Source organism: Notechis scutatus, chromosome Z, assembly GCF_049901735.1.
Source record: "Notechis scutatus isolate UNSWTSFEM ecotype Mainland chromosome Z, rNotScu1.2, whole genome shotgun sequence".
Classification (NCBI taxonomy): Eukaryota; Metazoa; Chordata; class Lepidosauria; order Squamata; family Elapidae; genus Notechis; species Notechis scutatus.
The window spans coordinates 64660004-64677958 of NC_142025.1; the positions used below are offsets into that span (position 1 = coordinate 64660004).

Consider the following 17955-nt stretch of genomic DNA (forward strand, 5'->3'; position numbering starts at 1 on the left):
AACCATGGAAGCTACGGAGGTGGCTCCCCCACCTGAGAAGCGGCTGAAATGCTGCCGGTGTAGGATTGCGCAGCACTCCAAATGTGGCAGTGGCACGGGCAAAAGGGAAAGCAATGGTGGCAGAGGAAGGAGCAGTGGCAGGAACTGAAGGTCTCACAATGTAATGTGCCCTGAGGCCGACATCCACGCCGCCGCTGCCTGCCCGCTGACCCAGCCTGCAGCCAGCACCATACCCGGGTCTGCAGCAAAGGTGCTTGGTGGGGGTAGGGAACCATGATCAGCCGTTACGAGTGACTGGTGGTGAGGCATGGCTGCCCGCGGGGTGCTCCTAACAACAAGTTCCCCCTCCCTCCCCCCTATTTCGCATGTTTTAAAATTGGCCTAAATTTGGGGGAGGGGCTTAATTTTACCTTATGCCTAGAATACCTGCTGGAACTTCCTATTGGGGGGGCATATTGCTGGAGAAACATGGTAGTTGGAAGCAGCCTTTTATCTGTGAAGAAACAGAATTCGTGAATGAAACCTTAAAAGGTAGGGGTTGCTGCCTTTGTCTTGTGTTTGCTCTCTTGGAACCAGGTTGGGTCAGAACACTTTTTCAATGATTCTTCAAATATACAGTGATACTGTGGTACTTATGATGGTCGCAATATTCTTACTATCACATGGTTATGATGATCCCTGGTCGTTCAGCTCACAATTATAATGTAACAGGGTCCTGAAATTACATGATTGTCATTTGTAACTTTCTTTGCCAGTTTTATACAAGCAAGGCAATGGGGAAATTGCAAATAGTGAACCACATGACATCCTTACTGAACAACCCAGTATGACTTGCTTAACAATGGCAATCAGAAATCTCTATTGCTAGATGATGTGTTAATGTGACATTGCACTTTATTGCATTTATTGGTATTGCTTAGTGATGGTCTTGGTATAATTAAGTGAGGACTACCTGCATACATTTTATGGTAATAATTCCACTCATTTCTGTATAAACCAAAAGTGACTGCTGAAGTTCTGTGGATCTTACAAAACAGCATTCTTCCATTGTGCAACAGGCTGCCACCAAAAAGAAACCTAGCAATTCCTTCTTAATAAGATCCATTCTAAAGTTAAAAGTTATTCATAAAAACATCAGACAGAGAACAGCAGTCCTTAAATATGAAGGTTTTTTTCTTTTTAACAATGAACGATTATGGCATGGAGAAATGGAGGAAATCAAGTTTCCATAACTTCCTTAGAAATAACATATAGTAGTAGTTTATCATTTGATGTGATTTTTCCTCTGGAAGAAAAATGTGTGCCCAAACAATGGCAAAGAAAAGTTTCCATTCTTGAATTTCACATTGATTTTATTCTACAATATATAATAGTAATAATTACTTTTATTCCACAAGTTATTTCTTGATAAGTTTCAGTCCAGACTTCTGATCAAAAGTACTGAAAAATGGTATTAAAATAAAAAAGAGGATTTAATGTATTTTCCTCCTATTTTATCATATGCTAATATTGGCATACCAATTAATAGTCCTAACCATCAATAACAATATATTCATGGTACACAAAGCCCCAGAAAATAGACAGCTAAGTACTTGTTGAGGAATAGAATTCTGAGATCTTCTTTCTCTCGCCAGAGAAATGTAAGTGGATTGAATATAATCTAACAAGATGCTATATAGTACTACTGGTGTTTTCTTTGTAGAGTCAGACATCTTCCATACATCTTTCTAATGCCACATCAGAATTCAGCTCCCGCAGATACCTGCACCCAATGGAAACATATAAATATTATACAAAATGGTTTAAAATCACTATAAGGATGCTAATGGAAACTGGAAAGTTTTCAATATGTGGGAACTATGGTGGCCTACTAGGCACACAATTAGGAACTGTGTTTTTTTTCTAAATCTTCCAAGCAAAAAATTTGTTTGGGGAATTTTTCCAGTTATTTGACAGAAAACATTTTTAAAATTAGTATTTTTCTTATCTTAATTATTTCTACTTTTTTGCATCTGTCTTTTATTAATATTCAATAAATATAACTATTTAGAGCACTGTTTCATTTTTTATGGTTATCTTGAAGAGAAGTGACTGAAAAAGTAGGTTTCTTTGAAATCAGTTTCATTTGCTCATACCAAACAAATAAGATAAACAAATCTCATTGACTATATAGCTTTATCACTTTTATTATGAAAATTCTGCTAAGAGGGAATCACATCATAGAGGACACTTTTATTGGAGCATGGGCAAAAACAAAAGCAATTTCTTTGGGGAAAAAAGTTTGTTCTTTAAAAGCAGTATTTCTACCTCAAAGCTAACTTTCAAAGGAATACTAGTTACAAAGGAATACTGGTTGCATTTTGCTGTTACCATAAGCAAGTATCCAGTACACTGAGAATAAATATAAGATTATCATGTTACAGTTCCAACATATAATTAATAATAGAATTAATTTTTGGATTAATAAAGTTTGAATTATAATTGGAAGATAAAGCAAATAGTTCCCAGAAAGGGTTATGGTTAGTACATTAAAAAGGAAAAAAAAGAAAAAAAATGTTCAGTTTCTTAAAAAGTAGAATGTGTTAATATTTAAAATATTTTGTATAAACCTTGATGATATTCTTTAAACTAAGCAATAAACCATGTCACATATTAACTGCACACAGAATTATGCTGTTTAAAATGTTTCTTTCCTTGGGAACTGCTTTTTTGAGCCTGTCAAACTGTTCTCAGAGGACCTTCTGGTTTTACACAAGTCATTTCAAGATAGCCTCTGCAGGAGACATTTATAGCAAAGTTCACACACCAAAAGCCCTACTACATTCTTTCCAGACCACATTTTAGAAAGGAAGGTATGTGGTTAAATTAAATGGAGACAGATTTGATTATGTCCAACCCAAAGATAAATGGTATCAAAACTTAGAAAAGGGAATAACCTACAAAGCTCCCTCCTGCTGGTATTCTCATGCTACATGGGTTGTCCTTCACTGTTAGAAATGACTTTTCCTTAATATACTGCTATTTTGTGCAAAGCAAAATAATATTAAATTCTGATTTCATAAATTAAGGAGGATGTGGGAGTCAATTTTTAGCAGATTTCTGTAAAATGTTTCAATTTAAACTGAATATCCAGGTAGTTTACAGTTGTAAGAGGGGGTTGTAAGGTAAAAAGTACCTGATTTAAATGATACCTCTGCTCAAAAACTACTGGAATCTGGTAACACAACTAATTGCTATTCAGCTTTAGCATCTGTAGAAAATTTGAATCATAATTAATGCATTTAAACAAGACTTTGGTGCTCCAAAATTCTTATTAATATAACATACCATTAAGAAACAGAGCCAATTTGGTGTAATGGTTAAAGGGCTGGTCAAGAAATGCCAGTGACGAACTTCTGATTCTCCCTTAGGTACAGCAGCTAGCCACATACTCTTCCTCAGTCAATTCAGAAAGTTATTGTTGAAATAGGAGGAAGGAATACTATATGTATCATCTTAAATTGTACAAAGTGAAAGGCAGAATAGAAATCTGACAAACTAAATTCATTCATATTTTCCATCATAGGCTACAACATTGGAGAAAATAATAATAATAATAAAATGTATATCTCTGTGTCTGTCTGCCTGCCTGCCTGTTATCAGCTATCTGTCTGTCTGTCTGTCTGTCTGTCTGTCTGTCTGTCTGTCTGTCTGTATATCTATATCTATCTATCTATCTATCTATCTATCTATCTATCTATCTATCTATCTATCTATCTATCTATCTATCTATCTATCTATCCCTGGTGCAGTTCCCTCCCATCTTATAGGCTGCCCCAATGTTATTGAGCGTTTGATTTTTATCACAGCCAAAACAGAATGGAAATCTTTTTATGAGTTTGCTTCTAAAGTTATAAGATTTTAAAATACTGCATTTCCAAATTCTGATATAAGTTGATATTGTTCATATCATCACAGTTGAGAACAGAAAGTGGTCTCACAGTTCAGTAACATATGGGTCAACGAAAGTTGTGAGGCCATAGCTGCCTTATGAAATATAATAGACCTTACCGGTAGGTGTAACTTCAATCATTAACAAAACTGAACAAAGTAATACACAAGCCTGCCAAGATACATAAGCGATATTCAAACCAAGCTAAAGTCTGCCAGATTTACACACACAAAACTCACACACAGAGATATATACATTATACACATTCATCTGTAATACATACATTTTTATAACATATATAAATATAAATGGTACATCACACACACAAATATGCACATAATACATATTTTTTTGTTCTCCATCTACAGGAGTATCTTAAGCAATACACTTTATTGGCCTATGCTGATCAGAATTAGCCAATGCTCTGACAAATCATCAGAGCTTTTTCATTCATGGCCAGTTCAATTAATCAATCAAAGTAATGCTTGGCATTTCACGAAGTCTTATTTAGTTGGCAGCTGAATTTCAAAGCTGACAGGATACTGTCTGGATGCTTGACATTAGTGCAGTAATAACAATAATTCCAACTATGCCTTAAACTGTGCTCATAAAATCACAAAGCTTTTATTAATCTTGACTTCTGATTTACCACTTCTTTTTCATTGTATCTAAAAAGCAATTTCTTTGCTGGAGAAGCCAAACTTCATTACAAAACCATTCTTTTGCCATTAGGTTGTCCTGTTATTTCCATAAGCAGAGGGGTCTGTTAAGGTACAGTAGCAAATAAAGAAAGCAACATCATTTCAATCTACATCTGTAAAAGCATCATGATGTTGCACACATATTTAAAGGGATGGAGTTGTGGCACAAGAAGCCTATCATGAACTGAGAAAAGCAGGAAGAGCTGAATACTTGGTAGTGGCAGGAGAAAAGCAAGTAGGAAGAGAGGATAAAAAGACAGCACAGAACACAAGGCAAAAAAATAAAATAAAAGCTGAATAAACAATAGCAAGTATGGAACATATTAAAAAGGGATAAATAAAGCCCACTAGAAGGCAGGGAGAAAAGGATCATATGAAGATAGGGAAGAAAGGGATAATCATAGAACATTCCATCACAGGATAAGAATGAATCTTGTACTTAAGCCCACTCAATACTAAAAAAAATTAAAATTAGACAGTTTAATGATCTGCTAGAACTTTAAATTTCCCCTAAATTTTAAATTTTAAATGATCTGTTAGAATATCAAAATCCTAAATCGGATATTTTTCCTTTTTAAAAAGCTGTGGTAAAACTTTCTACATCTTCATTTTCAATTTTTTAAATACACTCATGGAAAAAGATGAGTGTTTCTGATTTGAAAAACATGTTCCAAATATACATAGAAGACCATAGAAGACTCAAACTATATATGTACCAAATGCAAACTAATCAAGTTACTAGAAAAAAAAAGTAAAGGTTCTAAAGGAAATTCTAACCACTTTGAAACTCAACCTACAAAATGAGAAACCCCAAACCTTGCAAGAAGAAAATGCCCAAATTGAACATAATAATTATCAAACAACTTCTAAAAGAATTGACCCCTTAGAGGAAGAAGAAGACACATGGAAACATGTTACTCATAGAAAAAAACACAAACCTAGTACAACATTCCTGTCCAACCCAACCCACTCTGATGCAACCCCACTCTAAGCAATCGATGCTTAGCAATCAATTACATGGACTCTCTGTTAAATATGCATGACGCCATATTTGCATGAGCCTACGTTATATGCAAAGTGGAGTCTGATATAAGACTCCACTTGTTGGTTCAGCCCCTGGCAGGAAGATTGAGTTCTCGTCAGTGGCTGAAGTGTCGGACAGCGCCAGCTATAAAAGCCGGCGCTGGCCACGTTTGTCTGCTTTTGAATCTGGTTTGTAAATAAAGAGTTTCTTGCATTCCTGAGTCATGCTCCTTCCTCATCTGGGCCCATTTTACACTGGCGACAAAGGTGGGATACCGATGAAGACAAAGGCATCGCGGGGCATCGCGGCCATTTTCCAGCTGATTCATGAACTCGATCATTCAGACTGACAGCGAAACAACATGGCCCATTGACCCCATCAATCCCGTTTGAGCCATCCAAAAAGAACTGGTCCTAGTACATGGGAAGATTTAACCTAAATTTGGTAGTGAATGGAATGCAGGCAGAACCCGACGCGAGGCAGAAGTTTTACTTCTTGACCTATTGCGATTTGGAACTCTATGAATTAATCCAAGCCCTCATTGCAGATAACCTAGAGAACATATCCTAGGACGAACTGCAACGAGCATTGAAAGGACATTTCAATCCTACCCCATCGTACCTGGCAAACCGGAATGACTTCTATCTCCAGAGCCAAAAAGAGAGGGAGAGCATAAGTGATTTTGTGGCTGCCCTGAGGAAACTTTCAAAGAACTGCAAATTCTCAAATGCTGAAGAAATGATCTGGGAATGGCTAGTCCTCGGCATTAAGGATTTAACCATGCAGAAGAGACTGTTCACAAGAGAGGATGTCTCGTTCAAGGAGGCTCTGGAAGAAGCAAAAGCCACTGAAGACTCTGACTCTTCTGTAGCCCAAGTCAAGAGCAGCAGCAAGGTTCACGCCACCCAGGCCACGAGGGAAAACCCGTGTAACCCATCCAGCTCTGAAAGCAGCGACAGTGAGAAGGAAGATGTCCACCAGGTAAAAACCAACAAACCCGAAACCACCAAGGGAATCAAGCCTTGCGGAAGCTGCAGAGGGAATCATCCTCGATCCGCCTGCCATTTTAAGGAGGTGATCTGCAGGCGATGCGAGTGGAAGGGCCACATCGTGGAAGCCTGGAGAGCCAGCCAACCGAGCCACAGAACATACTCCCCAACCAGACAATACAAGGGTCAGAAGACATTTGGCATGAAATTCAAAAAACAAGATGGCGGCTGGGAAGAAGAAACCCACCATACAATCGGAGGCTACACTCATGCCTATGTGGGACACACAAACACCGTTGAATCCCACAAGTTTCTCACCAAGGTGAGGATTGATGTAACCCTATGGTCAATGGAAGTGGACTCAGGGTCTTATATATTAATGATATCCTGGACGTCCCTCCAGAAAATCAACCCCAACATCCGCCGAAGCGAGCTCCAGCCACAACGAATAATATTAAAGGACTACCAAGGCTACAAAATACTGGTTCTGGGAAAGAAAATCTGCCACGTGGAATACGGAGATTTTCAAGGACCCCTACCACTGACCATTGTAAACCAAGATCTGCTCAGCCTTCTAGGGACAGAGTTGTTCATGCCACTGCAAATTAGCCTCACCGGCATCCACGTGACAGTGGTGACCAGAACAAGCACCCTAGGCAATCTAGATGATTTGGAGAGGGAATTCCAGGATGTTTTCAGCAGTGAATTGGGCAAGTATAAGGGGACCCCAATAAGTTTTAACCTAGACCCCAACATAGCTCCTGTTAGACTGAAGTCCTAGAGAGTCCCTTTTGCTCTGCGACCCAAGGTTGAAGAGAGTTAAACAAGCAGTTAAACAAGCTGGTAGCTCAAGGCATCCTTGAACTGGTAGACCATGCAAAGTGGGAAACCCCTATAGTGACCCCTATAAAGCCTGATGGGTCAGTCAGAATCTGTGGAGACTACAGGAGTATCCTGAACCTTGCGCTACAACAGAGTGCATATCCGGTACCGGTAGTCCAACATCTGCTACATTCGTTGGGCCGGGGCAAGATTTTTGCTAAGTTGGACCTAGCAGAGGCATATCAACAATTGCTTGTGGATGCAGCCACCGCTGAAGCCCAAACGATTGTAACCCACAGGGATGCATTCAAGTGCAACTGGCTGCAATTTGGGGTTAGCATAGCCCCTGACCTTTTCCAAAGTATAATGAAAAGGCTGCTACAAGGTCTACTTTGATGATGTAATAGTCTCGGCCGAAAACAAGCCCCAACTAATGGAAAGGGTCCAAACAGTATTAGAAAGATTCCAAGAAGTGGGGTTCAAGTTAAAAAGGGACAAGTGCCACATTGCCATACCGAGCGTAGAATTCTTGGGCTTCCAAATCGATGGGTCAGGCATCCGACCCATGAACAGCAAGCTGAAAGCAAATCAGGAAGCCCCCACCCCACAGAATAAAAGTGAACTCCAAGCATTCTTGGGCTTATTAAACTTCTTTAACATATTCTTACCACAGAAGGCGACCTTAGCGGAGCCACTCCATAGACTGTTGGATAAGAATACACCCTGGACATGGGAACTCCCCGAGGACGCCATGCTTTCCAAAATAAAAAACATTTTAACATCTGAAACTGTATTAATGCAATATAGCGAGACCCTGCTGCTACAGCTAACCTGCGATGTGTCTCCATACGGCATCAGGGCAGTGCTCAGCCATAGACTACCAAATGGGAAGGAAGCCCCCATAGCATATTATTCTAAGACTTTGTTGAAAGCCAAGAGATACTACGGCCAATTAGACAAAGAAGCCCTCATCACCGTAGCCGGAGTAAAACGTTTTCATGAATACCTATACGGCAGACACTTTGAGTTGGTCACAGACCACAAACTGCTGCTTGGCATTCTATTGGAAGACAAACCCACACCCAACATCTTGTCGCTGAGAATGCTAAGATGGACAGTTTTCCTGGCCGCATATAACTATAGCCTCCTACACAGACCAGGAAAGGACATCCTACACACTGACGCACTCAGCAGGTGCCCCTTACCAGACTTAGTGGAAGAGCTTGCCCCCGCGATTGCCGTATTCCTTGTTTTGAATTGGGCTTATTGACGGCAGTGGACATCGCGAGACTCACCACAAAAGACAAAACGTTGGCGCGAGTTTTGAACTGGGTATGGCTGAACAAGATGGAAGGGGAGGAATTCAAGCCTTTCAAAGATAGACAGCTAGAGCTGTCAGCATTAAGGGGGTGTTTATTATGGGGAGACAGGGTGGTGGTACTGCAACCATTAAGGGAAAGAATTCTGGGATTACTACATGAAGGGCACCCCGGAATAGTAAAAGTGAAGGCCCTAGCGAGGAGTTACATCTGGTGGCTGGGGATAGACAGAGACATTGAGACCTGGGTCGCCACATGCTCACCATGTCAGGAATCCTGACCGGCCCCTCCCTCAGCACCCTCCCTCAAGTGGAAAAAACCTGCAGCACCATGGGGTCACATACACAAAGATTTTGCAGGACCCTGCCAGGGGCAAACATTCTTAATCATGGTCGATGCCTACTCTAAATGGTTGGAGGTGGTTATCATGAAATCCACAACAACCGAGAAAACAATCAGAGCCCTGCAGAAAATATTCTCCACCCATGGGCTACCCGATGTGCTGGTTTCAGACAATGGATCGCAATTCACAGCACAGCAATTCGAAAGCTTCCTCACCCATCTGGAATCCAACATGCCTTTTCGGCACTGGCTCATCTGGTGGTGAATGGGCAAGCAGAGAGGATAGTCCAAACAACCAAAGAACTTCTTCAAAAATTAGGCCCCGGTGATTGGCAAGAAAACATCGACAAATGGTTGCTAACCCAACACATAACACCAAGCGCGACAACAAACAGAAGCTCTGCAGAAATGCTTATGAACAGAAAGTTAAGGTCCATCCTGGATAGAATCCATCCCAACTATACAAATGATACCCCTCTAGACTCCACAGGGAAGTGTAGAACTCTCACACCAGGAGACAAAGTGTATGCATGCAACTATACAAGAGGGGAAACCTGGGTCCTGGCAAAAATAATTGAAAGTACTGGACCCAGATCATACAGATGAGGTAGAAGGGGGAAGAACATGGAACAGGCACATAGACCAACTGCGGGGCCGCATAGTTCAACCCCCACTTGAAGCTGAGCAACACAACACACCTCCGGCAACAACAACACCCCGGAAATTAGAAACCCCACAAAGACACAGATTAGCAAGGGAAACCCTGAATTAAACAGCAGAGGACTTAGCTGTGGGGGGAGGAGTCCAGCATAGTACTTCTGAGGCCTTGAGCTCAACAGAAACTGCCAAGCCCCTGGAAACCTTTGAGGCGTTTCCAAGGGCAGAGTCTGGAGCAGCGGTGGACCTGTCCATTCAGGCCCCTGCCTCAGGAACAACTGAACCATGCAGGCCCCGTCGCACCCACAAAAGCCCTGCCTACCTGAAGGACTACGTCTGCTGCGTATGCGGTGATTGGTCAGCCTGAACTAAGAAGGGAGGGGTGTTAAATATGCATGATGCCACATTTATATGAGCCTACGTTATATGCAAAGTGGAGCCAGCGCTGGCCGTGTTTGTTTGCTTTTGAATCTGGGTTGTAAATAAAGAGTTTCTCGCATTCCTGAGTCCTGGTCCTTCCTCATCTGGGCCCATTTTACACTCTCCCTAGAAGAAAACATGCAGACACATAGAAAAGAAGCATCATCAAATGTTCTAAAAAAATAACACCATCCAATACTTCTGTGATTGATAGAAAAATATCCCAAACCTCTCTAGGGAAAAAAAAGGCGAGTGTTGGTGATAGGAAGTATGTCACACATAGAATGAAACACAATAATCAAAGAAAGAAGCAGAATACATCTAACAAACCCCTGCTGCCCAATTTAACCTAATCAGAAGCATCCTATTTAAAACTGAGCAACCAATTTCGCCCCCTAGTTGAAAATACTCAGACCCACAACCTCCCCCTCAAAGAAAACATGCAAACAAAAGAAAAGAGACATCACCAAATATCCCTAAAAAAGTCATATCAACAAACTCATCTGCGATAAACAGAAAAGCCCCCCAGATTGCACCCCCTAAAAAAGAAAGGTGAGTGTTGGTGATAGGAGATTCTATTCTCAAATGAACAGAATCAGCCATCTGCAGACCAGGCAAACTAGGGAGGTATGTTGTCTCCCTGGAGCAAAAATCTAAGATCTGAGTAATCCTCAGATTACTACCCTTTTATATTACTACATGTAGGGATGAATGCCACACAAAAGGACTTGAAAACAATATTGAATGATTACAAACAGCTAGGCAAGAAAGTTAAGGAGTTAGGTGCTCAAGTAATTTTTCATCTGTACTGCCAACAAAAGGTAAGAGAACCAAGGATTATAGAAGTGAACTACTGGCTAAAGGGTTTGTGTTGCCAAAAAACTCTGGATTCCTAGACCATGGTCTGTACTCCCTCCATGATAGGCTTTGGGCAAGGGCTGCACCTCACAAAGACTGGGAAGAATATTTTTGGAAAATGACTGGCTCAGCTTATCAGGAAGACTTTAAACTAAAATTGAGGGGCAGAGTGGCCAATCTCCAGGGACCTAATTCCAAGCAACCCTCCCAGAAAACAAGTAAAATAATGAGGTAAGGAGGGATGGGAGGAAAGACAAGCTCAAGCACCAAATAGGAGACATAGGAAGCATACCCAGAATCAGACATAAAGACCTCAGGTGCCTATATACAAATGCACAAAATTAGGGAAACAACAGGATGAATTTCAACTATTAATACATGAAGGTAGGTATGATATAGTTGGAATTTCAGAAACTTGGTGGGACAAAACCCATGACTGGAACATATTAATAGAAGGATATAAACTGTTCAAAAAAACCAGACACCATAAAAGAGGAGGTGGAGTTGCACTGTATGTAAAGGATCACTATATTGCTACAGAAATGCACAAAGCCAAAACCAAAGGCATAAACCTCCTAGAATGCATATGGGTCAATATAAAGGAAAACAAAAGAATGACATGGCCATAGGTGTATATCACAGGCCACCCAACCAAGTAGAAAAAACAGATGTACTTAGATCAGTTAAAATAAGCAAAAAAAAAATGGTAAGAGAACACCTCTCTTATCTCTGATGAATACAAATCACCAGGACCTGATGAATTACAACCCAGAGTTCCAAAGGAGCTGGCAGATGTCATCTCAGAACCACTGTACCACATCTTTCAAAAATCTTGGAGCACCAGGGAACTACTAGAGGACTGGAAAAGAGCTGATGTGGTTTCCATCTTCAAAAAAGGAAGAAAGGGGGAAAAACAGACCCAGGAAACTACTGACCAATCAGCTTAACATCAATACCTGGTAAGATACTGGAAAACATAATTTAAAAATAGATCTGCCAACATCTAGAAACAAGTAAAGTAATAACTAGAAGTCAGCATGGCTTGTTCAAAATAGATCATGCCAAAACAATCTTATTTCATTCTTCAACACAATGACTAAATTAGTAGACCAGAGACATACTATGGACATAATATATTTGGTTTTCATTTAGACTGCATTTGACAAAGTAGACCACAACCTACTTCTTGGTAAGCTTAAAAAAGTGGGATAGATAGCATCACCATCAGATTTTTTATTTATTTATTTGATTTGTCAATCGCTTACAAGATAATAAGATATAAGAATAAATATGAGTATGAATACAGGAAATAGGTATGAATAAATGGCGACAATAGGATAGGGATAGTAGGCATGATTGTGCGCTTATGCACACTCCTTACAGACCTCTTAGGAATGGGCTGAGGTCAATAATGGATAGCTTAAGGGTAAAGGAGTGGTGATTTGAGGATGTAACAATAGAGTCAGGTAGCGCATTCCAGGCATTGACCACTCTGTCATACTTTCTGCAGTCAAGTTTGGAATGGTTTACATTGAGTTTGTATCTGTTGTGTGCTCTTGTATTGTTGCGGTTGAAGCTGAAGTAGTCATTGACTGTAGGACATTGTGCCAGATAATTTTGTGTACTACACTTAAATCCAACTGTAGGCGGCATAGTTTTAGGTTGTCCAATCCCAAAATCTCAAGCCTGGTGGTGCAGGGCAGAGGTGGTATTCAGCAGGTTCTGACCAGTTCTGGAGAACCGGTTGTGGAAATTTTGAGTAGTTCGGAGAACCGGTGGTAACTTTCCCCCAGGACTGGGGAGGGAATGTGTTAGCATTCCAGCAACACTCCATTCCATCCAATGACTTCAAGACAGACATCTCTTGAAGGTCCATTTATTTTGAATAGTAAACTGGCACAACTGTGGAATCCCGAATCTGAAAGTTCTGGTTTTTACAATAAGTAAAAACTACAAAATCTATCCCCTACACCCATCATTACGTCAAATGCCCCAATCACCATCTGTCTCAACTTAAGACTTCTTCTCTGTTATGCGCAACACAACCTGACCTTGAATCAGAAAAAGAATGTTATTATGTCTAACTAGATATACTCCAATATATTCCCCCCTCCCACGTTCCCAGGCTGAGATGTGGCAGCGTGGGAGCATCTGATTTCAATATGGCTTCCAAAGCTGACAGAATGGAGATTTTACAGTATCCTTCCCCTGCCACGCCTACCAAGCCACACCCACAAAACTATGTCATGCCCACCAAGCCATGCCACACCCACCAAGCCATGCCCACAGAACCAGTATTAAAAAAATTTGAATCCCACCACTGGTGCAGGGTATTCTGTTGCAAGCAGAGGAGTGTAATACTCTTCTCGTGAAATACTTCTAGACTCAGATGGATTTGTAACCAGGTGACAAACCATATTCAATGAGTTATCCTTAATCTACATGGAGGGAAGTAAGCAGTGGTGTATTACAAGATAATGTCTTAGGTTCAGTACTCTTCAATATCTTCATAAATGACTTAGATTAAAGAATAGAAGGGGAACTTACCAAATTTATGAAATACAACCTTGAGATCAACTTGCCTTCAGATGTTGAACAACTTGCCTTCAGATGTTGTGGGAGCTTCTTTACTGGAAGCTTTCAAGAGGGATTGGACTGCCATCTGTCAGAAATGGTGTAGGGTCTCCTGCTTGGGCAGGGGTTGAACTAGATGACCTACAAGGTCCTTTCCAACTCTGTTAATCTGTTAATCCTAACAAGCTAGACAATTGTAGAAGAGTTATGGTGTTTCTTTTTACTATTTGTGTGTATCTGTGTTCCAAGGATTATTAACCTATTGAGTCTCTACTAAGTAAATGTGAATAGAAAGAACAAAAATATTAATAAATTAGGAGAAATGGAAGAATGTTCCTCTGAAGCTGGTGAAGACTCTGTTGATGAATATACATTTATAGTGTGCCACCGAACAATCTGTTTCAAATGTGGTATTAAATTCCACAAATCATCAAATCTAAATAACTACGTCACAATCAAAAAGCAGGAATCTACGATATATATGATTAGTAGAAATATGTCAAGAAAATTAGTCAAGCTTGTTTTCCATGTTGATGACATTAAATATGCATCAGAAGACATGCAACTCATTCTAGAAAAGAATGAAGAGAGGGATCTGTGGGTTAGAATTTAAATGCAAATCATTTTAAAACTGTTCTTACTCTCTCAGCAGACATCTTTTTTATAAATTAATAAAATGATACACAAAATGTCTCATTTATATTGTCATTCACACACATATTTATCTGGGGAGGAAAACAAAAGAAAAACTTTCAGGAATGCATAAGACTTTTTGTTTTTGCTGCTCTAGAAAAATAACATGATTCCAAAGCTGCGGGGAAAAATAGTGTCTCATCTCAAGAGTGTCAAGGTTGCGGAACAGTAGAATCACTAACCAGTAGCAAGTTACATCAAAAGGATGAAGAGTATCCAGGCACTCACAGTCAATTATAAGCCAGGTTATGTGTCAGGCCAGAGGTCAACACAAATTCCCAAGCATAGGCAAAACATCCTGCACAGTTAGATTCCAGGCAAAGTTCCAGAAATAGTCCAGGGATCAAAGACAGATGTCTACCTTTGCTGAAAGACTCCAGAAAACTGAACAAGGGCAGAGGTGCTCTTGAAATCACAATCAGGCAATATCATCTAGTAGTTAGGTCATCTATCTTCCAGGGATATTCCAAATAATATTTTCCTGCAAGTAAGGCCTCACATTTGATTAAGATTTTATTACAGGGCTGCTTCTTTTTTTTCTGGAGGGCACTTACTAATTTGGATTTCAAATGCCAATACTGTCCACGGATGGGTGATACTTCAGGCTTTTCCTATGAAAAACTAGGAACTCTCAGTCTGAGGAAACCTAAGAACTCTCAGTTCCTATGAAACTAGGAACTCTAGTCTGAGAAAAGAAAAAACAGATTTTATTCCACACCCAACAATTCTTTCTTTGCTGATCTAAATTCTTTTCTCTCCTTTTTCTCTGGTTTTGTCCATAATTGAAATATGCTGCTGGTCAAGAAGGAAATGGAATAAACTTTTTGTTTTTGAGAAAAAAACGGACAAAGAAGAAATAATTCCCCATTGCCCAATTATTGCTTTTGAAGATTGAAATCATAAAGTTCTTATTTAAAATAGTGGGAACTTTTTCTGAATGAGATTGGCTATTGTTATAAATATTAAAATAAAAACAAAACTCTCTCATCATATAGTACTACATTAAGTACCATACCAGAGTACCACTTCAACTGAAGCAAAGGAATGCAAGTCTCAAGGCTCAGGCTTTGTTGATTTGCTTTGATTTGTAGTTCTGATTTTTTGTTCAATATTCCCAGTGGCCACTTTTACCGGAATTTCTCTGCATGGTGGTAATCATTCAGGATATTTTAGAATGCAAAGCAAGAGGATTAATGTTTCTCCTTGTCCTTTCTAGTGTACCAGAAACCTAATTCCTCTTGTATTTATTTGATTCTGTGTGTTTCTTCCTAGATTGTTCTATCCTTTCTTCAGCTAGCTAGTTTAATCAAAGTGTAAATATTTTTGAGAAATCACAAATAGGCTACTCTTATATTTTATTTTATGCAATAACTTCTATATAGTTCTCACTTTAAAAATATTTGTTGTTATTTGTTTACTCATCTATATTTTATGCTTCTATTTTGCATAACATAATTTTAATAAGGGGAGGAATACTGCATATTATGAATTTCCCAATTTATCAAATATTCAAATCACACACATTTTTAGGTCTAGAATCTAGAATTTTGTTGATATGATTTACCTGTAAATTATATTACTTTATTATTAACTGTTTTGAAGACAGTAACAAATATACCAATAGATTAAATGAAATAATTACTAATGAATATATATCTCAAACATTTTAATACCTTTAATTAATATCTTTACTTCCAGTAGTCTTGATCTGTTCTCAAACTCTTTTTTTAATTGCCTAAAGGGGCATGTGTGATTTTTCATTTGTTTATTGCTTGCCATTTTAATGAATGCACTTCTTGACTCTTATGTCCCTGCTCATAAATGAAACTATTAAATGAGACAAGATCTTGAATAATCTTTACAGCACCTCAGCATGTGCCAACAACACAGAACAAAAGATGTTCCATGTGAAGCTGACCTTTGTTAACCTCACCCAGTTCTTCACATCATTCTTTTAATGGTATTTTGGAAAGCAGGCGCTTTGAGAAAACAAACCCCCACAGGCTTCCCCCTCAGGAAATTAACACTCTTGTGCAGATTTCATTGTTTTAGTCTTTTGTGTCCCCAGAATGTTCTTTCCACTGACCTGCAGTTTCTAATTAGACTTGGGGTTGTGTTTTGCATATCTGGTAAAGTTTTTTCAACTTAACAGTGCTCCCAGTCACTTTTTCTAAGTAGCTAGATTCCTTAGAATCGAAAACTGTAACTAAATGGAGAAGGGGAGGGGCTTAAATTGCAGCTGAATTACAAAGATTACAGCACCCAGGTCAACTTTCCAATAACCCTTTTCTTTTTGTTTACATGGTGAACACAGTTAAAAGGAGTTAATGAAGACATAGTTGTCTAAAAAAACTTTCTTTGATTATTGTATTGCAGTAATTTAAAGCACTAGTTATAAAAGAGTAATATTTGGTCCTCCTGAAACAGACTCCATTTTTCATCATCTTGTAACTATCAGTTTAAAAATGGGGGCAAGAAACTGAAATACAGACATGTGAAATAACTCTCTAATTTACAGAATAGAAGAGGACTATGAAATTAAATTGCAACTTGGTTTTTGTGTTACAAGCATTCGGGAAAATGGTAGAATTGCAATATATTAACAAGAAGGCTACTTGGTATAACCACACTTAATTTTTTATGTTCTTTCTGTTTCTCTACAGATTTGTCACAGGATGAATTACAGGAAGCAGAAACACCATGAAAAGTGCAAAAAGACCCTCAGGAGGTCTTTAAAAATCTGTGCAATTACAATCCAAAAGTAATATTTTATTTTCCAGTACTGAACACAGTAAGCTTCAAGAAGCAGGCCCACTATTAAATGAAAATACTTCCCTTTTTAGCTACTGATTTTAGAGATATTTTTTCAAGATAACATTGTAGAAGAAAGCATTTTGTAACTGATAAGCAATTATAAACTCTAAATAGAAATCCATGTTGATCAAAGGCCTTTAATTTATTGAAATATTGACATATTGAAACATAAAAGTATCCTGTGCTTTAAAGTTCCTTTCTCTTTTGTAACATATTGGTAGATTCTGATGATGATTATGTTTACTATTCTAAATACACAATAATTCATTAGATTTATTGGGATTGCACTTTTGATTTATAAATTTGATGTTGAGTCTTCCCATGTAACAGTGGTGGGATTCAAATTGTTTTACTACTGGATCTGTGGGCATGGCTTGGAGGGCGTGGCAGGGGAATGATACTGTAAAATCTCCAGTCAGAGGTGGTATTTGCTGGTTCTCCGAACTACTCAAAATTTCCGCTACCAGTTCTCCAGAATTGGTCAGAACCTGCTGAATACCACCTCTGCTATGTAAGTTTATAACAACTTCTTCATTTTTGTGCAAAAGAGGTCTGTGAAGTTTCAGTCCTTGGTCTATTCTGGATGTTTTATTCACTTTATCTGAAATCTTTTTATCTAAAACTAAAACTATTTTAATGAGAATTCCTTTGTGCACAGCTCTGGGTTCTTGTTGAATAATTTCAAACAGAGTATTTAATCTTAGCTATGCAAACTAATCATCCAACTTAACAAATATAGCTGTGAATTTTTTTCTGAGATCATTTTGTAAATTTTGATATAAAATGGGCAGTTTATCCAGTCTTGATTGAA

At 38.9% G+C, this 17955-nt stretch overlaps 1 protein-coding gene across 1 annotated transcript in view; it reads left to right on the plus strand.

The window, feature by feature from the left end:
• Positions 1–17157, plus strand: part of BBS9 (Bardet-Biedl syndrome 9) — a 407995-nt gene extending 390838 nt beyond the window's left edge. The window contains exon 22 of the mRNA XM_087946210.1: positions 16994–17157. Coding sequence (XP_087802336.1) covers positions 16994–17034 — 41 coding nt within the window. The 3' untranslated portion in view covers positions 17035–17157. The remainder of the gene's footprint in view (positions 1–16993) is intronic.
• The last annotated feature ends 798 nt before the right edge of the window (positions 17158–17955 follow it).